The sequence below is a fragment of the Martes martes genome (genome assembly GCF_963455335.1).
Source record: "Martes martes genome assembly, chromosome: Y".
In the NCBI taxonomy this organism is placed as follows: Eukaryota; Metazoa; Chordata; class Mammalia; order Carnivora; family Mustelidae; genus Martes; species Martes martes.
Window position 1 is genome coordinate 18,868,624 of NC_137907.1, and position 27,178 is coordinate 18,895,801.

The following is a 27,178-nucleotide window of genomic DNA, read 5'->3' on the forward strand; positions in this document are numbered from 1 at the left end:
GCGGCGGAAGTCGAGGAGGTGCTGGCGGCGGAAGACGAGGAGGTGCTGGCGGCGGAAGACGAGGAGGCGGCGCAAGCACAGCAGGTCGAGAGGCCGAAGGAGCTGTGGCAGGCAGAGCCTGTGCCCCGGCCCGACCCAGCCGGGGCCGCACTTGCCGCGCTGGAGGTGGTTCAGGAAGCGCTCCGCTCTGTGGACGCCCAAGCCTCCAGGGCCTACTTGCGGCTGAAGCGCAGGATGAATCGGAAGCGCAGTGGTCACCTGGCTCGAAGAAGGGCCATCATCCAGGGCATCCCTGGCTTCTGGGCACACGCCGTATCCTTCAGCCTGCTGGCTGGGTTTGGGCACCTGTGGAGGAGAGTGGGAGCAGGGCAGCAGGGTGCAGAGCCTCAGCCAGGGGCAGGAGAGCTGCGGGGATGGGCCTCGCTCCCCCAGCCGTGGGCCCCAGGCCTCTAGCGCTGGGCACCTCGCGGCAGTAGGCCGCCCAGGCAGCAGTGGGCCCAAGGCGGGAGCAGTGGCCCCAGCCTTCTCCTGCACAGCAGAGGGGCAGGGGCCAGCAGAGGGTGGTCCCGGAGGAGGTGGGTGCGGGGAGGGAGTGGGCGTTGGGGGGAAAGGCAGGGGCTGGGACCTGTGCATTGCTGCCTGAGCAGAAGGTCCGGGCCAGTGCTTTGGGGCTGCAGCACCCCAACAGGCCTCTGCGGTCGCGGAACCCGGGTCAACACTCTGGACTCCTAGTGAAGCCCGGTCCCACTTGGCTCAGAGCAGATGCTGCAAGGAAAGGATTTGGGGGGTGCGTGGGGCAGATGGAGAGGCTGCGCGCCTCCTTCCCGGTCCTTCCCAACCTGTCTTTTTGGCGAGGTCACGGCAGACCTAGAGTTCTGTGCGCTTGCACTCATTGAGGGTCAGTCAGCGGGCTGGCCGACTTCAGCGGCCCCCGGGGCCCTGGACACGGTGCAGGGGTGCTACAAACTCTGTCTCCGCAGGTCCTACTGAGGCGGGCCGAGGCCCCTGGCCCAGGTGCTCACAGACACGTTTCCTGCCTCCCTGCCTCTCCGTCTCCACGTCCCCCACCCTGGCTCGCTCTCTCCCCGCCTGCCGTCCCTCTGCAAGTCTCTTCCTCGGGGTTTGGGTGTCTCTGTCTCTCTCTCTCTCCTCCTTCGCGCCCCGTCCTCCCACACTACCCCTTTCCTCCCTCTCTTGCTGACTCTGCCAGGCTCTTGCTTGGCACCCTGGCTGTGCAGCCATGCTGCAAGTGAGCGGAGCAGCCCCCTTGTGGGCACAGAAGGTCCCTCAAGAGCCCAGGGCTTCAGGGGAGCACACAAGCAAACACGGCCGTGAGCGGGGGACCGAGCCCATCCAGACATCCAGCGTGGTGACTGACCGCCTCCTGGCCCAGCCGGCCCCGGGCACAGGCCAGACGGACTTGGGAAGGCAAAGCAGGCAGGCTCTTGGCCTCGCCCTGTTGATCCTCCAGCCCAGCGCCACCCCAGGGCAGAGCATGGGTGACGAAAGGGCAAGCGCTGAGGAGGCTGGGAGTGTGGCGGTGCCTTCTGTTTGTGCACAGGCCCCATTCGGTCCCTGGCTCTCGGTCGGGAAGGGCCGGGGGTTCCCGGGTGGTTCCCGGTTCTCTTTCCGGAGCACTTGCCGTCGAGGCTCCTTGACCCAAGGCAGATCCTGAATCACCCGCAGATATCAGCCGTGACAGGTGACCAGGACGCAGACCTGCTCAGCTACATGACCAATTTAGAGGTTAGCCCTGGAGACGGAGGCCGGCGGTGGTGCCTTGGGAGTGGGGTTGCAGCTGGAGGGGCTGCGGCAGGGTTGCTCAGAGCCGCGCTCAGTCCCCTTCCCCCTCCCCGTCCTCTCGCTTTGCTGGGCCAGGTGGAGGAGCTGGTTCATCCCAAGTACCGCTGCAGGCTGATGTTTTCCTTTGGGAGCAACCCCTACTTCCAGAACGACGTGATCGTTAAGGAGTATCACCTTAGCATCGCCGGTAAGAGTGGGCCTGAGCTTCAGGGGAGCTGGCGGAGGGCCGCCGGGCACGTGGGCCCCGGGAACGGGAAGGGAGGTGTATGGGGTCCTGGGGGCGGGGGAGGGATTTGGCACCGGAGGGGGAGAGGTTGTAGGTTGGGAGCGAGAGCGGGCGTGGGGCCCTGGCCATGGACGGCCTCCCTTAAGTTTCCTCGTCCTGCAGGATATAGGGCGACTCGTTGCACCCCAGTCCAGTGGTTCTGGGATGAGGAACGTGGAGGTGCCAGCCGCAGGCGAGACAGCAGCAGCCTGAACTTCTTCAACTGGTTGTGTGACCCCAGCTGCCCGGGGCCCAACAGGATGGCCGAGGTGAGGCCCCTGCGGCCTTCGTCCGCAACGGTGATGCTGGGGCCCCGGCTGCTGGGGACCGGGGCCGGGGGCCCCACGCTCACCTGGCCTTTTTTCCCCTCCCAGATCATCATCGAAGAGCTGTGGCCCAATCCCTTGCAGTACTACCCTAGGCCGGAAGGCGGCCCATGGGAGTGAGCTGAGAGGAAGACCTGTCGGTAAGGAGCCCCGAGGGCTGGGTCCTGAACTGTGTGGGGAGGGTGCCCGGGGACAGTCAGTTTCATGGCGGGGAAACTGAGGCTCAGAGGAGCCTGGGCCCACGCAGCAGCTGGCAGGGTGGGAAGTGAGCCTGGGGCCACTCAGAGCACACCCACAGGGCGGAGGAGGTGTCTAGTCCGGCAGGTGCCTGCCCCCCATGCTGTGTGCCGGCAAATCCCTGCTCAATCGGGCGAAGCAAGGCTTCGCCACCGCCTTTTCCTGAACTGTCTCCCGTGGCTGTCGGCCCCTCTCTCGGTCCTCCTGCCAACGCCTTCAGTTGGGGATGGCCGGCCTATCTTGGGGAGTCGGGCTCCTTGTCCCGTCCCCGTCGTGGGCCACGACTCCCGGGCTGCCCTCCACGTTCTTGAGCACCGCCTGGCCTCCCGCAGCCATACGGACATCCTGGGAAATGGCCCTAGGCCGTCCACAGGAGGGTCGTGGCGCCCTCGCTGGGGAGGAACAGGGATCCCACGGGGACGAGGCGGGCTCGCAACATCACGTGGCGATCCCGGCAGCATGTGTTTTCACAAATAGCTAAGATTTTTGTGTGTGTTTTCCTGTTTGTCTCTGTGTGTGTGTGATGCGTGTGTGTATGTGTCGGGGCATGGCCGCTGTGTGGAAGTGGACATCAGAGAGCACCCGAGTTTGACCACCGAGACGAATTTGATGAGGCCTCCACCGTTGAGAGACATGGATGGGCTCGTCTCCGTGGTGCTCTGCCTGCACGGGACAGAAACAGGGACAAGGATCAGCAGGGGCGGCGCTAGAGAGTATCCTGCCCAATGCTGCAGGGACAGGGGGAAGGGCCATAAACAAGTTACAGAGCCCTTTGGGTCCATGTGTCGGCTTCTGTCGGGGGCACGGGAAATGGCAAGGAGGAAATCAGCCTGCTGGGATCCTCCAGCCCCCATCCTGTTGGATTCCATGGGTGGGCGTGATGGAGAGCTTGGGGGCCGGGCGCAGCAGGGCTGGGCCTGGGGAGAGAACCCCACCCTTCCTAGGCAGGATCTGGCCGAGGAGGGGAAAAAGGTGCAGCTCTCCCGGTGAAGTCTTGTTCTTTAGAGCAGGGGGCCCAGGAGGGTCCAAGGTGCTCCCGAGCGGGGCCCTGGTGCCCCCTTGGCTCCTCGCACCACCATATTCACATCGCTTGGAGAGCTTTTCCAAGTTCCCCTGCTCCTGGAAGTGTGCCCTGCGTTGCTGAGATGCGAGGCCATGCATGCTTCTGGTCAGGTCCAGCACAAACCCAAGGGTCCCGGCAGGACCAAGGGGGAGGCGGTCCCTCACCGTCCCTGTGGACCCCAGACCCTCCTGCAGGTAACACCACCCACCGCAGGGGACAGTTCCACGGATATGTGAGGGTACGCCAGTGTGGTCCACAGGCTGTGTGACATCGTGAGTGTGCTGTGTGTGAGGGAGCAGCTGTGGTCAGGTCCGCATCCGTGTGTGTGTGTGTGTGTGTGTGTGTGCGCATTTTCAAGCACCTCTGGCCACCTGAGCATTCCTCTGAGCTGAGGACCATGTGTGTAGGATTCTGCACGTGTGTGTGTGGACTTGCATGTCCTCTTTTGCTCCCCTGTGTGCAGGCCGTCATGGGTGCGTGGGCGCTTAGCTTGTGTGTCTCGTATGTGTGTGCGCGTGGGTGACCAGGGTGTATGCCTGCATCCCGGAGACAGGGTGTGTTTATGTTTTGCGTCTGTGTGTGTGCACACCCATGGGTGAGTGTGTTGCGAGGCCTCGAGTGACTGCATGCACACCGGCGCCGTGTGGGCGTGTTCACGTGTGCTGCAGGTGCATGCCGGCGTGTGCACACGTGTGTCTCTGAGTGTGGCCACGTGTGCTTGCCTCATGTGTGGGTGGAGGCTTCAGGTGCACGCACGCGAGAGTGTGTGGCGAGTGTGAACGTGTGTGTGCTGGACGCCGAGTGTGTAGGTGTCTGTTTCTTGGTTGTGTGTTCCCGTGAGCAGGACTGTGGTTTTGCGTGGCCGAGTGTCATGCCTGCGAGCTGGTTCCGTGCATTTTTTTGCATAGGTGTGTGCTTCTACGCACAGAGGCATGTGTGTATGCGTGCACGCAGAATTCTGTATGCCTGGGTGAGGTGAGTGGTGTGTATTCGGTGCGTATGCATTTCCAGGCACCGCTGGGTGTGTGACCCTGCAGGGCTACGCATACAAGGCTGTGTGCCGTAGTCCTTGCCTGGGAGTGTTTTGTGTGCATACCCTTGTGTGCCCACAGATTCCTGTGGTGTGTTTGGGGACTTGCAGGCCCAGGGGTTATTGTGGTTTTGGGTGTGTACCTGTGCGTGTAGGTGTCGCCACCCTTGCAAGCCTCGGTGCTGGAGACTCTGTGTGTGTGTGTTTTTCTGTGCGTGTGTGTGTGCGCGCGCGTGTAGGCATGTCTCTGTGTGAGGGGATAAGTGGGAATGCCTCTGTGCCATCGAGCAGGTGTATTCACTGTGTGTCTCCTCTTCTGTAATCAGTGTGTGTGTTTGTGTGTATGGGGACAATTGGAAATGCCCTTATGCCGTAGACCATGTGTTTTCATTGTGTGTCTCCTCTTCACTAAGCAACGTCTGCGTGTGTGTGTGTGTGTGTGTGTGTGTGTATGTGTGTTTCTCTGGGGCCTTCTTTGTACACAGTTGTGCTGGAGAGTTTGGTGTGTGTTGTGGGTACATGTTTCCATGTGAACTTGTGTTTCCAGTTGTAGGGCTGAGGGTGCATGTCTCTGTGACATGAGATAGGTTGTGCAGGGAGTGCATGTGGGTTTGCGTGGGCTTAAGCGCGTGTGCACGTACGTGCGTGTGAGTGTAGCGGTTGACTGTGCATTTCTATATCAGGGAGGATGTGTGGTTTTCTCACATGTGTCTGAATCCTCAGGGCGTGCGCGTATGAGTGTGTGTTTTGGACCCTTGAGAATGCCTGCGTGTCAGATTCTGTGGATGTTTCTGGATTGCGGGGGATCACGGGCATACTTCCTTTTTGAGCAGGTCAACTGCGTACGCCTGTGCCGGAGACCTTGTATGGGTTGTCTGTGTGTACGTGTGCTTGCAAGCGCACGTGTGTGTTGGTGTACTGTGTGTGGTGTGCTCTGTGTGATTGCAGAAGCATGAACCTGTGTGTGTGTGTTTGTGTGCCTGTTTGAGTGGCTACGTGTGTGTTCCTGTATGACACAGACCATGTGTTTTACTTACATGCTTCTGTACCCTCAGGGCTATGTGTGAGTGTGTCGTGCTCAGATGTAACGTCGTGAGTAGCGTATGCCTGCGTGCTGGAGTTTGTGGATGTGTTGGGGTGTGTGTGTTAGTGTTCTTGGGCACACCCGTGTAATGGTTTTTATGGTGGTGCCACATGCGTATGCCTGTGCCGGACACCTCGTGTGAATTGGGTCTGTTCTGGGTGTTTTTGCAAGCACCTATGTGTCTGCAGGCAAGGGATGGTGTGCATGCTTCAGATCAACATGAGCGAGTGTGTACACAGTGTGTACAGTGGGTTCGAGGAGAGTATGTGTGTATGTGTGTGTGTGTGTGTGTGTGTGCACACTTGATGGGCTACTTGTGTGTTCCAGGATGACGTAGACCATGGGTTTTGCTTACGTGCTTCTCTATCCTCAGGGGAGTGTGTGTGTGGTTGCGTGTGTTCTGTGTGTGTGTGTGAGTGTGCATGCTCCGATGTGTTGGCGTCAGTTGTGTATGCCTCTGTGCCAGGGGTTTTTGATGTGGTCATTTCCGTGTGTGAGTATGATGGTTCCGCGACACACGTGTGTATGTATTTTGGGGCCGGGACTGTATGTGTAGGCCTTTGCCGGAGACCTTCTGTGAGTCGTATGCATTGTGTGTGTGTGTCTGTGTTCGTGTTTACAAGCCCCTATGTGTCTGTATGCAAGGGCTGCTGTTACAAGCCTGAATTTCATACCGAGGAGTGTGAGTTTAGTGTGTTCAGTAGGTTTCCTTGAGCGTGTGTGTGTTTGTGTGTGTGCGTGTGTGTGAATGGAGCTTGTGGGTGTGTGTTTGCATTTTCATGTGTCTGTGTGTGTGTGTGTGTGTGTGTGTCTGTGCGCATGTGTCATCTCCACGCCTTTGTATCAGAGATAATGTGTGGGTGCGTGTAGCATGTGCATGTGTTTGCACGAACACACGTGTCTTGTATGTCACTCTGTGTTTAGATGAAAATGTGAGTCTGGTTACGTGTGGCCTCATGCACGCCTGGGTGCCGTGAGTCTGTGTGTGTGGGGGGGTATGCATGTGCCTCTCGATGACTTGGTTTCAGGGATCATGTGTGGGTGTGCAGGGTATGTGCGTGTGTTTGCACGAGCACAGACGCATCACGTGTTTCTCTGTGTTTCGAAGAACACGTGAGTGTGATTTTGTGTGGCCTCATGCACGTCTGGGTGTCGAGAGTCTGTGTGTGTGTGTGAGTGTGTGTGTCTGTGATGTGTGCCCAAGCCTTTGGACAGGGTCACGTGTGTATGAGTGTGTTGGGAGTCCCTGGTCGGGAAAGGAGAGGGCCCATGGCACTTCCCGCTCTGCTGATTATGGAGAAAGGGGCCAGTGGCGGAGTGCAGCCACGTCCCTCCTGACACACAGACCTTGTGTGCATTCCATGGTTACTCAGGGTTCTCTGTCCCCTCTCGCCGCAAAACGCACACGGGCCAAGGCAAGGCAGGCACGTGTCAAGCACACCACCCATCGAGGCAGCTTGCACGGATGGTGCCGGTGTGGGAAAACCCTAGGGGTCTCAGTGTGTGTTACAGAGGGGCTCAAACCTTGTACCCGCCTCTGTGTTGATTAGCCAAAGGCAGCAAAGAATAAGAAAGAATCCGTGAGCAGCACGTTCCTCCAGAGGAAAGAGCCCTGCGGGGAGCTCTCCTCCCAGTAGAAAGGCCATCCTGGACTCTGTTCTTCTCCTGTTTGGGCCGGTCTTGTCCACCTCCTGTGTACCAGGCGGGGAGGACGAAAAGGAGAGGAGCTGAACCCACAGGCACGTGTTCCCTGCCTCAGCGAGGGGCACCCAGCTTGTTGCTCCCTGAGCCAACAGGGGTTTCCCAGCACCACTTCTCACCAGTCCGGGGCTCGCCCCTCCCCGTCCGCTCGCCCTGCACTCACCCCGTCTTCGACGTTCCCCACCGCCTGCACCTCAGCTGGGCTTGGGATCTGGCAACGTGTGCCCACGAATGGATCCCGGCAGAGCCTCCCAGCGGCCCCTGTGGTGCTATGCCGACATCTCATGCTGTTTGTGGAGTCCTGACCTCATTGCCTTGGGGAACTGGGTTCCCTCCTGGCGGCCCCGGCAGCTAGGTGTAGGTCGAGGAGGGTTTGGCCTTCGGGCTCGGGAACCCTGCCGGCTTCACGGTTCGGGCCTGAACGTCAGCAAGTCTGCCCGCGGTTGGTCAGATCTCAAGTTGGGGATCTCAAGTCCGATACAGCCCCTCAGGGAGAATTCTAGGGTGGTGGAGAGCAACGGGCCAAAGGAAGACTGCTGGGGCCATCGTCACGTCTTCTGGTCTCCTTGTCGCCTAAGCTGGAGAGTAGCCTCACAGCTCCCCCAGGCCAGTCCGTGGGATTCATCGTGTCGACAAGATGGAGGGGAAGTCCCAGGCATGCTGACGGTTGCAGCGGGGCTGCCCGCGGGGATCCGGACGTGGAGGACCCCAGAACGTGCTGCGCTCGCCCCACCCACTTTCCCTAGAGCCCTCTGCGGCTCGCTCCTCGGGGCTTTTAGGAAGGGCCTGCCGAGCTCTACAGGGGAGAGGAAAGGCTGGACGGTGCCGCTAAAGCGCCTCCCAGGTGTCTCCCATAAACACAGGCGCTCCGCTTCCTTGACTGGGGGATGCCCCGCCTGCCCCGGAAAGAGGTGTTTAGGATTGGACCCCTGCCGCAGGTCGCATGGCTTAAGCTGTTGGGCGCATCATAAGGACATCGGGTTTCCTCCCAGGGCCTTAGGGTGCAAACCAGGGGATGTGGCTCGTGCACATCTGCCTGGAGTTCAGGGCAGCTTCAGGGCAAACACGTACGTGGCGCAAGAGGGCTGAGCGCCTCCTGAAGAAGACCGCCCGCTCCAGGGGCTTAATGGCCAGAGCTGCTGGGAGACGGACGCTTGCTACGGGACTGGAGGACCCAGGGCAACGGTCTTCCACGGATGTGGTCTCGCAGGCAAGGGATGGGGCGCCCAGAATGCGTGTGTGCTTTCCAGTGTACGTGTGTCGAGGCGACGGGGACAAGAAACAAGGCAGGTGCCCTTGAAACCCAGCCTCCCGTGAGGTCTCCGTTCCAGGCTGCTTACCTCTTGTCCTTTGGCCCCTCTCCTGTTCCTTCCCTAGCAGGGGCAATGCCAGATGTCTGTCATTGCATGAATGTCTGTCTCCCTGGATTGCGAGTGGACGTGGAGATCATCCACATGATGGCCGAACACGTGGAAACCACAGTCCAAGGCCGTGGGGGTGCATATGAAATCCGGTCCACTGCAAACCCACCGCAGACCCGGCCGGGAACGGAATAGGTCTGTCCGTGCACGCGCTTCCACATGCACGTGTGTGTACATGGAAGGCCACGCCTGTGTACCCCTTTCCCACGGTGTTACAGCCAGCTGCCCACACGGGTACCTGTGGGCACGCAAAGAAACCTTGGTCTGAACACACGGGTGTGTAAGCACTCGGCTGTACTGAACACCGCTGGCACCTTAGAAGGCAGCCGGCATGAACTCTGCGCAGCTCGAACCCCCGCGATAACATTAGTCCAGCCGCCCATGGAGTGGAGCCATGGCGCAGAGCCACGCATCCACCGCCGGTTCAGGAGACGGAGCCGAAGAAGACCTGTGCGAGGGCACAGAAGATGCCGTGGCCTCAAGAGTCGGTACGGACCTGCCGGGGACACGTGGAGGGTGAAGAACCGCCGGAGCAACCACGACAGGCACCTCCGTGTACAGGACGCGGCACGTGTGGCCCTTTGACGACTGAGATGACTGAGGTGTGGTGTAAGAAACCCGTCTGTTCCTGTAATGCTGGGGGAGACCGGCTTGCACTGGCTGCACACCAAAATTGCCCCAAGCCTACCTTGTTGGCCCAAAGCCACACGTTGGGTATCCTCTCTCCACGAGTGGGGGCCAGCCCTGGGGACGTGACGGGCCGGCCCTGGGGACGTGACGGCCCAGCCTCAAGTTCTGCTCACGGTCTGACCTGGTGGCCCGCAGGGGAAGGCTAGAGAAGATGTGTTCTCCTCTGCAGGCCAGACAAGCTGGGAACGCCTTCCCCACGGCATTTGTGGTTTCGCCCGAATGCAACGGAAGACACTCAGTCTCTGGAAGTGAAGGTACGTGCGTACGTGCTGTGTCACCTGGGAGCCAGCCCCAGCTTCTTGCCTCCGGCCTCCAAAGGGTGCACACTGTAGTCACCTGGCCGCCAGACAGAATGCCCAACTGCCCATCCACAGGGTTCGCCCAGACATTGTCTCAGGGGAGGGGCATCCGGATTCACGTTGCCGGATGCCCTTGGCTGCACGAAAGGCACGCCTCCCTCTGTGCTCCATGCCAAACACACTGAGTGTCTGTGGGTAAGTGTGTGTGTGTGTGTGTGTGTGTGTGTGTCTGTGTGTGTTTGTGTCGGGGGCACCCAGCTTGGGACCCTTTCCCTGGTCACGTGACCAGTGGCTAGTCACAGAGGAGAAGAGGGCTCTTATTTCATGGGAAAGGAGGTGCTCGGACAGGCTTCTGCATCTTGCTTCCTGAAGCCTTCATCTTCCAGAGACCCTGTGGCCAGAGAGTGGGCAGAGAAACAGCGCCCTGAAGACAAACACCGAGTCGGGGGAAGAGGGAGAGCAGAGCATGGGGAAAGGACAGGCGGAGAGACGGATTGAGCACTCTCGGTCCCTCTTCTCCTGAGCAGCCAAGGACGTGGCCTGGGGGCAAACTGTGGCCGAACCCCCGCCCCCTAGCCCCGTGCCCCGAACAGGCAGACCGCTTCCGACCTCTGTCTCCTGGAATGGCCCTATTCCGCAATGCCTGGGCTGACGTTTCCACGCACGCTAGGCCAGGGTTCCCGGTGGTGCATACGCTGTCCTCAGTCTTGGACGATCGTGTTGGGGAAGGGCAAGGGACGGTTTCGCATTGACAGGCTACAAACACCGGGTGGAGAGCGGGCTGGAGGAGGCCACGGGATGGAGGGGAGGGGGTTGTGGGCCCTGGGGCCTGGGGCGCCTTAGGTAGAGCCCGAGGCCACCCTGGAGGAGGCGCACTGGCTGCCTCCCTGGCCGGCTCCCGCAGGGGTGAGGGGCGGGGCCTGTGGCGGCCACGCCCACGGCCTTGCCGCTGGCAGCACCTGGGGTCCGGCCATTGTCCTGGGCGTGGATCAGGCCTCCTTCGCGCCGAGGCCCCACGCGTGCCACCTCCACCTCGGCCCCGTGGCCTCCTGGCCGGAAGCCCTTGTGCGCATGCGTCCCAGACTCCGGTGGCTTCTGCGAGGAGACGGCTGACGTCCCCCCTTCGCTGGGCCGCGGAGCTCCACTGCCGGGCCGCCTGCGGGAGCCGCGTGCTCACCCCTCCTGCTCCGTTCCTCCGCAGCTGCCCCAGCTGGGGGCCACATGGGACGCGGGACTGCCCCCCAATCCTGACCGACTCCGTCGAGGGAGGGGTCCATCGGGACGCGGCTGTCCGCGGACATATAGCCCCACCCCCAGAAGAGAGGCGAAGGTGCTGCTGGGCCTAGGCGTGGGGATGGCGGCAGAGCCAGCGCAGGACGAGGAGGGCCGTTGGGAGAGAGAGGGCGCCATCCTGGTGGTGGAGCTTGTGCTAGTGGGGGATGACGTAATGTTGGTGTGGCAGCTTGCGGTGGTCCAGGAGGCGGAGGACCCCGGGGAGACTGAGGAGGAGGACGAGGACGAGGACGACGAGGCTAGGGAGGTTGGCAGTGAGGCTGAGGAAGAGGGGGAGGCTGAGCAGAGCGAGGAGACTGAGGAGGAAGAGGAGGAAGAGTAGGAGGAGGAGGAGGAGGCTGTTGAGGATGAGGTTGCAGAGGTACCAGAGGTGCAGGAGGAGGAGGAGGAGGAGGAAGACAGGAGGGAAGAGGCCTGGGAGGAGAGCCAGAAGGAGCGAGAAGCGCAGGAGCTGCAGGAGAAGCAGGAAGGGGAAGAACGGCCAGAGGCACGGCCAGGTCCGCCCCCGTCCCCGCCCCAGGCCCTCGAGGCCCTGCAGTCAGAGCTGGAGCCCATGAACAAAGACGCCAGCAGGGCCTACTCTGCGCTCAAGCTCAGGTTCTGGCAGAGGCGACGGCGTCACCTGGACCACCGAAGCGCCCTCATCCGGGGCATCCCTGGCTTCTGGGCCAAGGCTGTATCCTTGATACCTTCACGGAGGGACCCCGATGTGGCCGGGCTAGCGCAGGAGACTCCTGTGGCAGGGGGCCTGCGTTGTGGTGGCCTGGCTCATGCCTCGGTGATCACGACAGTTTCGAATCCCTGCTTCCGGGTGGGGGTCCCTGGTGGGGCCGCAGGTTGCCCTCGATGTGCCGGGGAGGGGGCCGTGGGTGGGCAGGGAGGTCACCGAGGATTTCCAGCTTTCTGTGTTAGTGCCCAGCAGGGAATTACCTAACTAACTAATGCAGCAGGCCGTGCGGGGGCGCAGGGGCCCTTGACACAATCTGTGAGGTGGAGTGGGTCCCGGTGGTAGGAGGGGAGATGCAGGGCGCACTTGCTGTGCAGACCTGCTCTGTTGTTGTAGCTCTTTCTTCTCCAGCCCTCGGAGAGTCCTTGACCCGAAGCAGTTTGTGAACCACCCGCAGATGTCAGCCATGCTCAGTGAGCAAGATGAAGGCATACTTGGCTCCATGACGGATTTGAAGGTCTGGCCCGGGAGATGGAGGCCCGGCCTGGGGGATGGGAGAAGAGGGGGTAACAGAAGCGATTCCTCCCCAAGGCCAGGAGGGGAAGGGTCTGCTGGACAGAGATCTCAACCCTCTCCCCCACTTTGCCGCCCGGCAGGTGGAGGAACTCGAGTCTCCCCGTGATGGCCGCAAGATCCTGCTCTTCTTTCGCGAGAACTCCTACTTCCGCAACGACGTCGTTGAGAAGGAGTATGTCCTCAGGGCTGCTGGTAAGGGGCCTCTGCGTGGATGGGCGGCAGCAGGTGGAGGCGGCAGGGTTGAACCTGATGCATCATCCAGCGCCTTCGCACGGACCCTTCTTCCTGCAGGGTACGAGCCGTCTCATTCCACTCCCATCCAGTGGCACCACTGTTACGAACAGGAGGCCTGTAGCCGCAGACGCCACAAGAGCAGCCTTAACTTCTTCAGCTGGTTCTCTGACCACAGCTTTGCCGGGCCTAGCAGGATAGCTGAGGTGGGTCCCTGTGACAAACCGCGCACGTGAACCTGCCTGTGCTCCCCAGCGGACTGGGATGTGCATCTGAGCCCTGCCCCGTTTCCCCTGCCAGATCATCATGGACGACCTGTGGCCCGATCCCCTGCAGTACTACGTGAGGAAGAAGGCCCCAGCAGAGGGAACTGAGAGGAGGGCAGGTGAGACGCCCAGGGCATGGGTGCTGAAAATGCTCCGTGCGGCTCCGTGGGAGCTGGGCTCCGCAAATGCAGAAACGGAGGCTTAGAGGAACACTCAAGAGGCGGTGACCCCGTGTCCAAAGGGCATCACCGTGAGTCGGGGAGGGCGGTGTCAAACTGGTTCTGCCTGGGAAGCTTGAGGCAGGCGGGTCAGGCAACACCAGTGAGCAGAGCCGGAGAAGCAGTCGGCTCAGCAGCTGCCTTGCGGGAAGTGCCACTCCCTGGCCGTGAACTCCTGCCCTCAGGTCTCCTCGCCACCGCCTCAGCTTTGAGCCCACCTAAGCACCTCTTGCCAGCCTTGGCGCAGATGTCTGCGTTCCCTGGCGTAAAGGCTCATGTGTCACCCCGTCACTTTTGTGTGTTCATCGGTAGAGTCCTCCCAGTCATCTCCCTGGGCAATCTCCTGTGCCCACCGCAATCAGCCAGAGACCACTGAAGAGCGTGCACAGATACCGTTGCTATGTGGGTGGAGGAAATGTAGGGGGATCGCCATCAAGGGCCGGGGAGAGGGGCAGGGGAGAATGGCCTCCGTTCCCCGAAAGGGCCTTGAAACCCTCAAGCAAACCTGCGTGTGGCCCGTAGAGGATACTCACCGGCCGCCTCATGTGTGCCCGGGTGACTGTGTGCCCGTGCGTCTGTGTCTGTGTCTCCGTCTCTCCCAGGGAACTTGAGCATGTTGAGGTGAATACGCAGAAGCCTTGCCCTTGACCCGGAAAGAGTCCAGGACCTTCAGATGGAGCCGGATGATCAGCCTGGTCCCTCCCACAGGGAACACCTCCAGTCTGGTGCCTGGGAGAAACACAGGGCCGATTGAGGCCCCCTGTAAAAATACTGAAATGTGGAAAAACGACGTCAACCGTGTTTATGTGTGTTACTGTGTGTACGCTCACACACGGTCGTCTTCATGGAAAGGGGCAGGTGGGGAGCCTGAGCTCATGGGATTCCCGTCGATGCTTACTACTCTGCCCCGGCATCCTTATTCCGTGGAAGGGGTGGGGCCGTATGCTGGCCCAGAGGTCCAGGTCACACGAGCTCTGGGACTGCATCCCAGCGTGGCAGAGGTCCTTCCCCTAGGGATGGTGGAGGTGGGCAGGGAGAGGAGATGAGCGAAAGGCCAGCTAACAGGGCCCATGCCTTCCCTGGGGAAATAACAGAGGTCAAAGAAAGGGAAGGGCGAGCCAGGGCCAAACGTGTCCAGTGTCAACTTTTGGTGGATGGCGATGACCGTCTCCCAGAGATGCTCCCTGGTGGATGACCTCAGACACAGCACGGGTGGGACTGTAGTTTCATTACTCCGTTGAACCCCAGTGCCAGGGCTCTCCTTTCTTCTAAACAAGGGGCCCAGGCCCTTGCTGACACAGTCATCCTCTCAGCCCCAGATACAGCGGGAGCGAGTGGGGGCCAGGCCCTGTGGAGGGACTGTTGGAGAGGGGAAAGTGGGAGGAGGGAAGGTAGGAAAGATCACCCTGTCGTTCTGGCCCAGGTAGCTGGGCGGAAGCATAAATTGCAGGGAAAGGCGCGCGCGCGCGAGTGCGGGCCCGCACACACACACACGCACGCGCGCGCGCACACAGACACACGAACACCATCGGGTTCCAACCGCCCTAAGCCACAGAATATTTAGCCACTCACATACACTGACACATACTCAGGAGCAGAGCCAACACCCCCAGCCAACACACAGTGATTCAGTCACCCTCATGTCCTGACACGCACACACTCACTCACCCTCCCAGGCACACAACCTTCACCCACTCACATGTCCAGAGACACGCTCACATACTGACAACCCCACGCAGCCCCATGATCCCCACTTCCCGGCTTCCCTAGGACGTTGGCTTGGGGTCCCCCAGATGGTCAGCAGAGGAGAGGGCAGAGTATTGCTGAATGCGAGACCCAGGACACCCGCCCGTGTGCTGTCTGTCCCGTGCTGACCCCGAGGCTGATCTGCCTCCTTCTCCGTGGTCTGAAGGCAGGTGCCCAATGCCCTCTATCCGGTTAGACCCCAAAAGGGAAATGCCACCAAAGGGCACCCCTAGTCCTCACCAACACCCCACGGAGCACGCTCCCCTGGTTAAGGGCCAAGTGCGCGCAGGCTGCTTTGACCGTGTAGGGCACCGTCCATCTTCTGAGGTCTTGGCCTCACTCCTCCCACTTTCAAATTCTTTGTGACTTTGGGACTCAGAGGCCAGTCTCTTGCACGGAGCATAGATGTGGCCAGCTTTTCAACACCTGCCCGTTCTGCTGTCGTCCACATCTTACTCCAGTGCTGTGAAGCCCCGTTACTGACCAGCCCCGTTACTGACACAGGGCAGTCCACAATCACAGTACTTGGTGTCTGTGTACTCCCTGGCTGTTTCCACCCTCTATTCCTCCGTGACTTCCCCATTTGCTGTCTCATGTTTTCGGGAAACATGACAGCTGCCCTGGTTGACACCACTGGATTCAGCTCTGCTCAGCCGAACTGTTGCTTCCCCACGCGTGGGTGGCCCCTTCCTCACAGGCGATGTGTCCTTTGGGTCTACATGCCTCGCAAAGTATGAATTCAGCTGGGGGCAGACCAGTCCTTGCCTCCCCGCCTCCGCTCTTCCTCGCCACGCCCTGCCTGTCTCTCCCTCCCCATCCCTGCGCACGGCTCTCCCTCCTGCCCCTGTCCCTCTCTTCCCTTCTCTCCCTCCCTCCCATTCCCCCTCTCTCCCCCAGCTCTTCTTCTCCTTCTGGGCTTCTCTCCCTCTCCTCCCAGTCTCCCCCTCCTCCCCCTCCCCCTGTCACCACCCCAGCCCTCTCCCTCTCCAAGGCTGTGCTCCTGTTCCTGCGGTAACACCAGAGGAGCCTCCTCTAGTGGTTTGGGCAAGGTTGCAAGTGCTGGGTCAGTTTGGATTGTACCAGTAATTCCAAAGTCTGAGCTGTCTCACGGACTGTCTCAGACATTTGTTTCTTCGCCCCATAGACAGCCATGCATCTTACTCCCTGCAGGGGCGTTTGTGACACTTGTTGCGACCACAGCCCCTGCACTTAACGCCAAGGGAGTTCCTCCTGCGTCTTTCTGGTCAAAATCCCCCAGGACACACCGACCCACTCCTTCTAATGGAGGCCCTCCCACGATGCAACCGCAACGCTGGTGGCCTTGCCATCACCCACGAGGCCTTCCCTGACACCTCAGGCGGCAAGCATCCTATCCCGCCACAGCACCCGCCCCCGCCCCCCGGAGCAGACCTCTGTGAGGTGTGGTCTTGTCTCAAAGGACCGACGTGGGGAGTACCAGAGAAAGGGCACTTGGGCTGTGCATGCTCACTTGGCCATCCCCTCCCCGCACGGTACTCCACTCAGCCACCGACGCAGTCTAAGGGAGAACTTGGAGCGGAGCTGGAAGAAAGACACAAGAGCCCTTGCATGCAAGTCAGGTGGAGAAGGAGAACGCAACGAGGAAAAGAGACACAGAAACAAAGCGAAAGGGGCCGCTCAGAGGAAAGCACCTTGGGAGCAAGTTTTACCACTGGCTTGGGCAGAGGAATTTGCAGAGTTTCTCTTTGGACTGAAAGCCTGGCCCAGTCGCATGCTGCCCAGTCGCAATCACGGACCTCACCGGGGCCGGCTTAGCAGCTCTGTAGGCACCCCGGTGGCCAGGGACCTCGGCTCTTTGCAGAGTAACTTCAGGGAAAGTACTTGGCGTGCAGTTCCCTTCTCTTCCGGAAAGCTGGGGCGGGGGATGGGGGGTGGGGGGCTGGGGAGGCGGATGGCCCCTGCACGCAGCACCTTGGCGGCGGGCTCCTGGCGCCGTGCACCACCGGGCAGGCCCAGGGCGAAAGCCACGTGGCAGTGACGGGGCGCAGGTGGGGCAGCAGCTGATGCCCCCCGGGCTCTCCCCCAGGTCCCCTAAGAAGGAGCGCGGGAGGCTTTCGCGCGGCGGGCACACTCGGCATTCAGCCGCCGGATTTCAATTCCTGGCGCCAGCCGAGGGGCCCCAGACGGACGGACGAGAAAGGGACGAGTGGGGCTGGGATACCACGGCACTTGCGGGAAAGGCCTGACAGGGGTCTCTGAAGAGAACGTTTGGGGTTGAGAGGCGCGGAGGCCACCGCGGTGGAGGGGCTCGGGCGGGCTCCCAGGCGGGCTCTGGCGCGGCCAAGACTCAGGGCGGGTGGTGGCCACGCCCACTGCCCTGGCACGGGTTAGACCCGGGAGCACGCCGCGTCCTGCGCGGGGCTCGGGGGCTCCATCCGGCCCAGGCCGCATGCGTGCCTCCCCCCGCCCCACACCCCTGCGCCGCCCGTGTCTGCCCCGTCACCGCCCGCCCCGGGGGCCTGTGCGCATGCGTGCCCCAGGCCCGCGCACTCTGCTAGGCGCTGCCGCCCAGCGGCGTTCCTGGGCGCTGCAGCTGAAGCTGCCGGTGCCGCCTCCGTCGCCTTCAGTCCCCAGCGGCCGGCGCTCAGGGCCAGGGCCACATGGAGAGTGAGTCGAGGTCCGGGGAAGGCGGGGCTGCCCCAGAATCCTGGAGCACCTTGGTCGCAGACGGGGGCGGTGAGGAGGCGGGGGCCCTCAGGGAGACCGGCTCCTGCGGGCACGCGGGGGCGCTTCTGGCCCTCGAGGCTGCGGGTGTGGTGGCAGAGGCTGTGCGGGAAGCTGAGGCCCAGGGGGGCACAGAGGAGGCCGGCGCGGGGCCGGAGTTGGTGCTGGTGGTGGAGGATATCGCGGCGGTGGTGGAGGTGGTGGCGGTGGAAGTCGAGGAGGTGCTGGCGGCGGAAGACGAGGAGGTGCTGGCGGTGGAAGTCGAGGAGGTGCTGGCGGCGGAAGACGAGGAGGTGCTGGCGGCGGAAGACGAGGAGGTGCTGGCGGCGGAAGACGAGGAGGCGGCGCAAGCACAGCAGGTCGAGAGGCCGAAGGAGCTGTGGCAGGCAGAGCCGGTGCCCCGGCCCGACCCAGCCGGGGCCGCACTTGCCGCGCTGGAGGTGGTTCAGGAAGCGCTCCGCTCTGTGGACGCCCAAGCCTCCAGGGCCTACTTGCGGCTGAAGCGCAGGATGAATCGGAAGCGCAGTGGTCACCTGGCTCGAAGAAGGGCCATCATCCAGGGCATCCCTGGCTTCTGGGCACACGCCGTATCCTTCAGCCTGCTGGCTGGGTTTGGGCACCTGTGGAGGAGAGTGGGAGCAGGGCAGCAGGGTGCAGAGCCTCAGCCAGGGGCAGGAGAGCTGCGGGGATGGGCCTCGCTCCCCCAGCCGTGGGCCCCAGGCCTCTAGCGCTGGGCACCTCGCGGCAGTAGGCCGCCCAGGCAGCAGTGGGCCCAAGGCGGGAGCAGTGGCCCCAGCCTTCTCCTGCACAGCAGAGGGGCAGGGGCCAGCAGAGGGTGGTCCCGGAGGAGGTGGGTGCGGGGAGGGAGTGGGCGTTGGGGGGAAAGGCAGGGGCTGGGACCTGTGCATTGCTGCCTGAGCAGAAGGTCCGGGCCAGTGCTTTGGGGCTGCAGCACCCCAACAGGCCTCTGCGGTCGCGGAACCCGGGTCAACACTCTGGACTCCTAGTGAAGCCCGGTCCCACTTGGCTCAGAGCAGATGCTGCAAGGAAAGGATTTGGGGGGTGCGTGGGGCAGATGGAGAGGCTGCGCGCCTCCTTCCCGGTCCTTCCCAACCTGTCTTTTTGGCGAGGTCACGGCAGACCTAGAGTTCTGTGCGCTTGCACTCATTGAGGGTCAGTCAGCGGGCTGGCCGACTTCAGCGGCCCCCGGGGCCCTGGACACGGTGCAGGGGTGCTACAAACTCTGTCTCCGCAGGTCCTACTGAGGCGGGCCGAGGCCCCTGGCCCAGGTGCTCACAGAAACGTTTCCTGCCTCCCTGCCTCTCCGTCTCCACGTCCCCCACCCTGGCTCGCTCTCTCCCCCCCTGCCGTCCCTCTGCAAGTCTCTTCCTCGGAGTTTGGGTGTCTCTGTCTCTCTCTCTCTCCTCCTTCGCGCCCCGTCCTCCCACACTACCCCTTTCCTCCCTCTCTTGCTGACTCTGCCAGGCTCTTGCTTGGCACCCTGGCTGTGCAGCCATGCTGCAAGTGAGCGGAGCAGCCCCCTTGTGGGCACAGAAGGTCCCTCAAGAGCCCAGGGCTTCAGGGGAGCACACAAGCAAACACGGCCGTGAGCGGGGGACCGAGCCCATCCAGACATCCAGCGTGGTGACTGACCGCCTCCTGGCCCAGCCGGCCCCGGGCACAGGCCAGACGGACTTGGGAAGGCAAAGCAGGCAGGCTCTTGGCCTCGCCCTGTTGATCCTCCAGCCCAGCGCCACCCCAGGGCAGAGCATGGGTGACGAAAGGGCAAGCGCTGAGGAGGCTGGGAGTGTGGCGGTGCCTTCTGTTTGTGCACAGGCCCCATTCGGTCCCTGGCTCTCGGTCGGGAAGGGCCGGGGGTTCCCGGGTGGTTCCCGGTTCTCTTTCCGGAGCACTTGCCGTCGAGGCTCCTTGACCCAAGGCAGATCCTGAATCACCCGCAGATATCAGCCGTGACAGGTGACCAGGACGCAGACCTGCTCAGCTACATGACCAATTTAGAGGTTAGCCCTGGAGACGGAGGCCGGCGGTGGTGCCTTGGGAGTGGGGTTGCAGCTGGAGGGGCTGCGGCAGGGTTGCTCAGAGCCGCGCTCAGTCCCCTTCCCCCTCCCCGTCCTCTCGCTTTGCTGGGCCAGGTGGAGGAGCTGGTTCATCCCAAGTACCGCTGCGGGCTGATGTTTTCCTTTGGGAGCAACCCCTACTTCCAGAACGACGTGATCGTTAAGGAGTATCACCTTAGCATCGCCGGTAAGAGTGGGCCTGAGCTTCAGGGGAGCTGGCGGAGGGCCGCCGGGCACGTGGGCCCCGGGAACGGGAAGGGAGGTGTATGGGGTCCTGGGGGCGGGGGAGGGATTTGGCACCGGAGGGGGAGAGGTTGTAGGTTGGGAGCGAGAGCGGGCGTGGGGCCCTGGCCATGGACGGCCTCCCTTAAGTTTCCTCGTCCTGCAGGATATAGGGCGACTCGTTGCACCCCAGTCCAGTGGTTCTGGGATGAGGAACGTGGAGGTGCCAGCCGCAGGCGAGACAGCAGCAGCCTGAACTTCTTCAACTGGTTGTGTGACCCCAGCTGCCCGGGGCCCAACAGGATGGCCGAGGTGAGGCCCCTGCGGCCTTCGTCCGCAACGGTGATGCTGGGGCCCCGGCTGCTGGGGACCGGGGCCGGGGGCCCCACGCTCACCTGGCCTTTTTTCCCCTCCCAGATCATCATCGAAGAGCTGTGGCCCAATCCCTTGCAGTACTACCCTAGGCCGGAAGGCGGCCCATGGGAGTGAGCTGAGAGGAAGACCTGTCGGTAAGGAGCCCCGAGGGCTGGGTCCTGAACTGTGTGGGGAGGGTGCCCGGGGACAGTCAGTTTCATGGCGGGGAAACTGAGGCTCAGAGGAGCCTGGGCCCACGCAGCAGCTGGCAGGGTGGGAAGTGAGCCTGGGGCCACTCAGAGCACACCCACAGGGCGGAGGAGGTGTCTAGTCCGGCAGGTGCCTGCCCCCCATGCTGTGTGCCGGCAAATCCCTGCTCAATCGGGCGAAGCAAGGCTTCGCCACCGCCTTTTCCTGAACTGTCTCCCGTGGCTGTCGGCCCCTCTCTCGGTCCTCCTGCCAACGCCTTCAGTTGGGGATGGCCGGCCTATCTTGGGGAGTCGGGCTCCTTGTCCCGTCCCCGTCGTGGGCCACGACTCCCGGGCTGCCCTCCACGTTCCTGAGCACCGCCTGGCCTCCCGCAGCCATACGGACATCCTGGGAAATGGCCCTAGGCCGTCCACAGGAGGGTCGTGGCGCCCTCGCTGGGGAGGAACAGGGATCCCACGGGGACGAGGCGGGCTCGCAACATCACGTTGGCGATCCCGGCAGCATGTGTTTTCACAAATAGCTAAGATTTTTGTGTGTGTTTTCCTGTTTGTCTCTGTGTGTGTGTGATGCGTGTGTGTATGTGTCGGGGCATGGCCTCTGTGTGGAAGTGGACATCAGAGAGCACCCGAGTTTGACCACCGAGACGAATTTGATGAGGCCTCCACCGTTGAGAGACATGGATGGGCTCGTCTCCGTGGTGCTCTGCCTGCACGGGACAGAAACAGGGACAAGGATCAGCAGGGGCGGCGCTAGAGAGTATCCTGCCCAATGCTGCAGGGACAGGGGGAAGGGCCATAAACAAGTTACAGAGCCCTTTGGGTCCATGTGTCGGCTTCTGTCGGGGGCACGGGAAATGGCAAGGAGGAAATCAGCCTGGTGGGATCCTCCAGCCCCCATCCTGTTGGATTCCATGGGTGGGCGTGATGGAGAGCTTGGGGGCCGGGCGCAGCAGGGCTGGGCCTGGGGAGAGAACCCCACCCTTCCTAGGCAGGATCTGGCCGAGGAGGGGAAAAAGGTGCAGCTCTCCCGGTGAAGTCTTGTTCTTTAGAGCAGGGGGCCCAGGAGGGTCCAAGGTGCTCCCGAGCGGGGCCCTGGTGCCCCCTTGGCTCCTCGCACCACCATATTCACATCGCTTGGAGAGCTTTTCCAAGTTCCCCTGCTCCTGGAAGTGTGCCCTGCGTTGCTGAGATGCGAGGCCATGCATGCTTCTGGTCAGGTCCAGCACAAACCCAAGGGTCCCGGCAGGACCAAGGGGGAGGCGGTCCCTCACCGTCCCTGTGGACCCCAGACCCTCCTGCAGGTAACACCACCCACCGCAGGGGACAGTTCCACGGATATGTGAGGGTACGCCAGTGTGGTCCACAGGCTGTGTGACATCGTGAGTCTGCTGTGTGTGAGGGAGCAGCTGTGGGCGGGTCCGCATCCGTGTGTGTGTGTGTTTGTGTGTGTGTGTGCGCGCATTTTCAAGCACCTCTGGCCACCTGAGCATTCCTCTGAGCTGAGGACCATGTGTGTAGGATTCTGCACGTGTGTGTGTGGACTTGCATGTCCTCTTTTGCTCCCCTGTGTGCAGGCCGTCATGGGTGCGTGGGCGCTTAGCTTGTGTGTCTCGTATGTGTGTGCGCGTGGGTGACCAGGGTGTATGCCTGCATCCCGGAGACAGGGTGTGTTTATGTTTTGCGTCTGTGTGTGTGCACACCCATGGGTGAGTGTGTTGCGAGGCCTCGAGTGACTGCATGCACACCGGCGCCGTGTGGGCGTGTTCACGTGTGCTGCAGGTGCATGCCGGCGTGTGCACACGTGTGTCTCTGAGTGTGGCCACGTGTGCTTGCCTCATGTGTGGGTGGAGGCTTCAGGTGCACGCACGCGAGAGTGTGTGGCGAGTGTGAACGTGTGTGTGCTGGACGCCGAGTGTGTAGGTGTCTGTTTCTTGGTTGTGTGTTCCCGTGAGCAGGACTGTGGTTTTGCGTGGCCGAGTGTCATGCCTGCGAGCTGGTTCCGTGCATTTTTTTGCGTAGGTGTGTGCTTCTACGCACAGAGGCATGTGTGTATGCGTGCACGCAGAATTCTGTATGCCTGGGTGAGGTGAGTGGTGTGTATTCGGTGCGTATGCATTTCCAGGCACCGCTGGGTGTGTGACCCTGCAGGGCTACGCATACAAGGCTGTGTGCCGTAGTCCTTGCCTGGGAGTGTTTTGTGTGCATACCCTTGTGTGCCCACAGATTCCTGTGGTGTGTTTGGGGACTTGCAGGCCCAGGGGTTATTGTGGTTTTGGGTGTGTACCTGTGCGTGTAGGTGTCGCCACCCTTGCAAGCCTCGGTGCTGGAGACTCTGTGTGTGTGTGTTTTTCTGTGCGTGTGTGTGTGCGCGCGCGTGTAGGCATGTCTCTGTGTGAGGGGATAAGTGGGAATGCCTCTGTGCCATCGAGCAGGTGTATTCACTGTGTGTCTCCTCTTCTGTAATCAGTGTGTGTGTTTGTGTGTATGGGGACAATTGGAAATGCCCTTATGCCGTAGACCATGTGTTTTCATTGTGTGTCTCCTCTTCACTAAGCAACGTCTGCGTGTGTGTGTGTGTGTGTGTGTGTGTGTGTATGTGTGTTTCTCTGGGGCCTTCTTTGTACACAGTTGTGCTGGAGAGTTTGGTGTGTGTTGTGGGTACATGTTTCCATGTGAACTTGTGTTTCCAGTTGTAGGGCTGAGGGTGCATGTCTCTGTGACATGAGATAGGTTGTGCAGGGAGTGCATGTGGGTTTGCGTGGGCTTAAGCGCGTGTGCACGTACGTGCGTGTGAGTGTAGCGGTTGACTGTGCATTTCTATATCAGGGAGGATGTGTGGTTTTCTCACATGTGTCTGAATCCTCAGGGCGTGCGCGTATGAGTGTGTGTTTTGGACCCTTGAGAATGCCTGCGTGTCAGATTCTGTGGATGTTTCTGGATTGCGGGGGATCACGGGCATACTTCCTTTTTGAGCAGGTCAACTGCGTACGCCTGTGCCGGAGACCTTGTATGGGTTGTCTGTGTGTACGTGTGCTTGCAAGCGCACGTGTGTGTTGGTGTACTGTGTGTGGTGTGCTCTGTGTGATTGCAGAAGCATGAACCTGTGTGTGTGTGTTTGTGTGCCTGTTTGAGTGGCTACGTGTGTGTTCCTGTATGACACAGACCATGTGTTTTACTTACATGCTTCTGTACCCTCAGGGCTATGTGTGAGTGTGTCGTGCTCAGATGTAACGTCGTGAGTAGCGTATGCCTGCGTGCTGGAGTTTGTGGATGTGTTGGGGTGTGTGTGTTAGTGTTCTTGGGCACACCCGTGTAATGGTTTTTATGGTGGTGCCACATGCGTATGCCTGTGCCGGACACCTCGTGTGAATTGGGTCTGTTCTGGGTGTTTTTGCAAGCACCTATGTGTCTGCAGGCAAGGGATGGTGTGCATGCTTCAGATCAACATGAGCGAGTGTGTACACAGTGTGTACAGTGGGTTCGAGGAGAGTATGTGTGTATGTGTGTGTGTGTGTGTGTGCACACTTGATGGGCTACTTGTGTGTTCCAGGATGACGTAGACCATGGGTTTTGCTTACGTGCTTCTCTATCCTCAGGGGAGTGTGTGTGTGGTTGCGTGTGTTCTGTGTGTGTGTGTGAGTGTGCATGCTCCGATGTGTTGGCGTCAGTTGTGTATGCCTCTGTGCCAGGGGTTTTTGATGTGGTCATTTCCGTGTGTGAGTATGATGGTTCCGCGACACACGTGTGTATGTATTTTGGGGCCGGGACTGTATGTGTAGGCCTTTGCCGGAGACCTTCTGTGAGTCGTATGCATTGTGTGTGTGTGTCTGTGTTCGTGTTTACAAGCCCCTATGTGTCTGTATGCAAGGGCTGCTGTTACAAGCCTGAATTTCATACCGAGGAGTGTGAGTTTAGTGTGTTCAGTAGGTTTCCTTGAGCGTGTGTGTGTTTGTGTGTGTGCGTGTGTGTGAATGGAGCTTGTGGGTGTGTGTTTGCATTTTCATGTGTCTGTGTGTGTGTGTGTGTGTGTGTGTCTGTGCGCATGTGTCATCTCCACGCCTTTGTATCAGAGATAATGTGTGGGTGCGTGTAGCATGTGCATGTGTTTGCACGAACACACGTGTCTTGTATGTCACTCTGTGTTTAGATGAAAATGTGAGTCTGGTTACGTGTGGCCTCATGCACGCCTGGGTGCCGTGAGTCTGTGTGTGTGGGGGGGTATGCATGTGCCTCTCGATGACTTGGTTTCAGGGATCATGTGTGGGTGTGCAGGGTATGTGCGTGTGTTTGCACGAGCACAGACGCATCACGTGTTTCTCTGTGTTTAGAAGAACACGTGAGTGTGATTTTGTGTGGCCTCATGCACGTCTGGGTGTCGAGAGTCTGTGTGTGTGTGTGAGTGTGTGTGTCTGTGATGTGTGCCCAAGCCTTTGGACAGGGTCACGTGTGTATGAGTGTGTTGGGAGTCCCTGGTCGGGAAAGGAGAGGGCCCATGGCACTTCCCGCTCTGCTGATTATGGAGAAAGGGGCCAGTGGCGGAGTGCAGCCACGTCCCTCCTGACACACAGACCTTGTGTGCATTCCATGGTTACTCAGGGTTCTCTGTCCCCTCTCGCCGCAAAACGCACACGGGCCAAGGCAAGGCAGGCACGTGTCAAGCACACCACCCATCGAGGCAGCTTGCACGGATGGTGCCGGTGTGGGAAAACCCTAGGGGTCTCAGTGTGTGTTACAGAGGGGCTCAAACCTTGTACCCGCCTCTGTGTTGATTAGCCAAAGGCAGCAAAGAATAAGAAAGAATCCGTGAGCAGCACGTTCCTCCAGAGGAAAGAGCCCTGCGGGGAGCTCTCCTCCCAGTAGAAAGGCCATCCTGGACTCTGTTCTTCTCCTGTTTGGGCCGGTCTTGTCCACCTCCTGTGTACCAGGCGGGGAGGACGAAAAGGAGAGGAGCTGAACCCACAGGCACGTGTTCCCTGCCTCAGCGAGGGGCACCCAGCTTGTTGCTCCCTGAGCCAACAGGGGTTTCCCAGCACCACTTCTCACCAGTCCGGGGCTCGCCCCTCCCCGTCCGCTCGCCCTGCACTCACCCCGTCTTCGACGTTCCCCACCGCCTGCACCTCAGCTGGGCTTGGGATCTGGCAACGTGTGCCCACGAATGGATCCCGGCAGAGCCTCCCAGCGGCCCCTGTGGTGCTATGCCGACATCTCATGCTGTTTGTGGAGTCCTGACCTCATTGCCTTGGGGAACTGGGTTCCCTCCTGGCGGCCCCGGCAGCTAGGTGTAGGTCGAGGAGGGTTTGGCCTTCGGGCTCGGGAACCCTGCCGGCTTCACGGTTCGGGCCTGAACGTCAGCAAGTCTGCCCGCGGTTGGTCAGATCTCAAGTTGGGGATCTCAAGTCCGATACAGCCCCTCAGGGAGAATTCTAGGGTGGTGGAGAGCAACGGGCCAAAGGAAGACTGCTGGGGCCATCGTCACGTCTTCTGGTCTCCTTGTCGCCTAAGCTGGAGAGTAGCCTCACAGCTCCCCCAGGCCAGTCCGTGGGATTCATCGTGTCGACAAGATGGAGGGGAAGTCCCAGGCATGCTGACGGTTGCAGCGGGGCTGCCCGCGGGGATCCGGACGTGGAGGACCCCAGAACGTGCTGCGCTCGCCCCACCCACTTTCCCTAGAGCCCTCTGCGGCTCGCTCCTCGGGGCTTTTAGGAAGGGCCTGCCGAGCTCTACAGGGGAGAGGAAAGGCTGGACGGTGCCGCTAAAGCGCCTCCCAGGTACCTCCCATAAACACAGGCGCTCTGCTTCCTTGACTGGGGGATGCCCCGCCTGCCCCGGAAAGAGGTGTTTAGGATTGGACCCCTGCCGCAGGTAGCATGGCTTAAGCTGTTGGGCACATCATAAGGACATCGGGTTTCCTCCCAGGGCCTTAGGGTGCAAACCAGGGGATGTGGCTCGTGCACATCTGCCTGGAGTTCAGGGCAGCTTCAGGGCAAACACGTACGTGGCGCAAGAGGGCTGAGCGCCTCCTGAAGAAGACCGCCCGCTCCAGGGGCTTAATGGCCAGAGCTGCTGGGAGACGGACGCTTGCTACGGGACTGGAGGACCCAGGGCAACGGTCTTCCACGGATGTGGTCTCGCAGGCAAGGGATGGGGCGCCCAGAATGCGTGTGTGCTTTCCAGTGTACGTGTGTCGAGGCGACGGGGACAAGAAACAAGGGAGGTGCCCTTGAAACCCAGCCTCCCGTGAGGTCTCCGTTCCAGGCTGCTTACCTCTTGTCCTTTGGCCCCTCTCCTGTTCCTTCCCTAGCAGGGGCAATGCCAGATGTCTGTCATTGCATGAATGTCTGTCTCCCTGGATTGCGAGTGGACGTGGAGATCATCCACATGATGGCCGAACACGTGGAAACCACAGTCCAAGGCCGTGGGGGTGCATATGAAATCCGGTCCACTAAACCCACCGCAGACCCGGCCGGGAACGGAATAGGTCTGTCCGTGCACGCGCTTCCACATGCACGTGTGTGTACATCGAAGGCCACGCCTGTGTACCCCTTTCCCACGGTGTTACAGCCAGCTGCCCACACGGGTACCTGTGGGCACGCAAAGAAACCTTGGTCTGAACACACGGGTGTGTAAGCACTCGGCTGTACTGAACACCGCTGGCACCTTAGAAGGCAGCTGGCATGAACTCTGCGCAGCTCGAAC

The 27,178-nt window shown here is 60.9% G+C and overlaps 1 protein-coding gene across 1 annotated transcript; it reads left to right on the top strand.

Annotated features, from left to right (window-relative positions):
• The first annotated feature begins 12,025 nt into the window (after positions 1–12,025).
• LOC308337815 (testis-specific Y-encoded protein 10-like) lies at positions 12,026–13,952 on the top strand. The gene is made up of 5 exons (XM_080796013.1): positions 12,026–12,396; positions 12,536–12,647; positions 12,747–12,892; positions 12,987–13,071; positions 13,773–13,952. The coding sequence occupies exons 1-5, from the start codon at positions 12,337–12,339 to the stop codon at positions 13,793–13,795; spliced, it is 426 nt and encodes a 141-aa protein (XP_080652139.1). The 5' UTR covers positions 12,026–12,336; the 3' UTR covers positions 13,796–13,952.
• Positions 13,953–27,178: the final 13,226 nt, after the last annotated feature.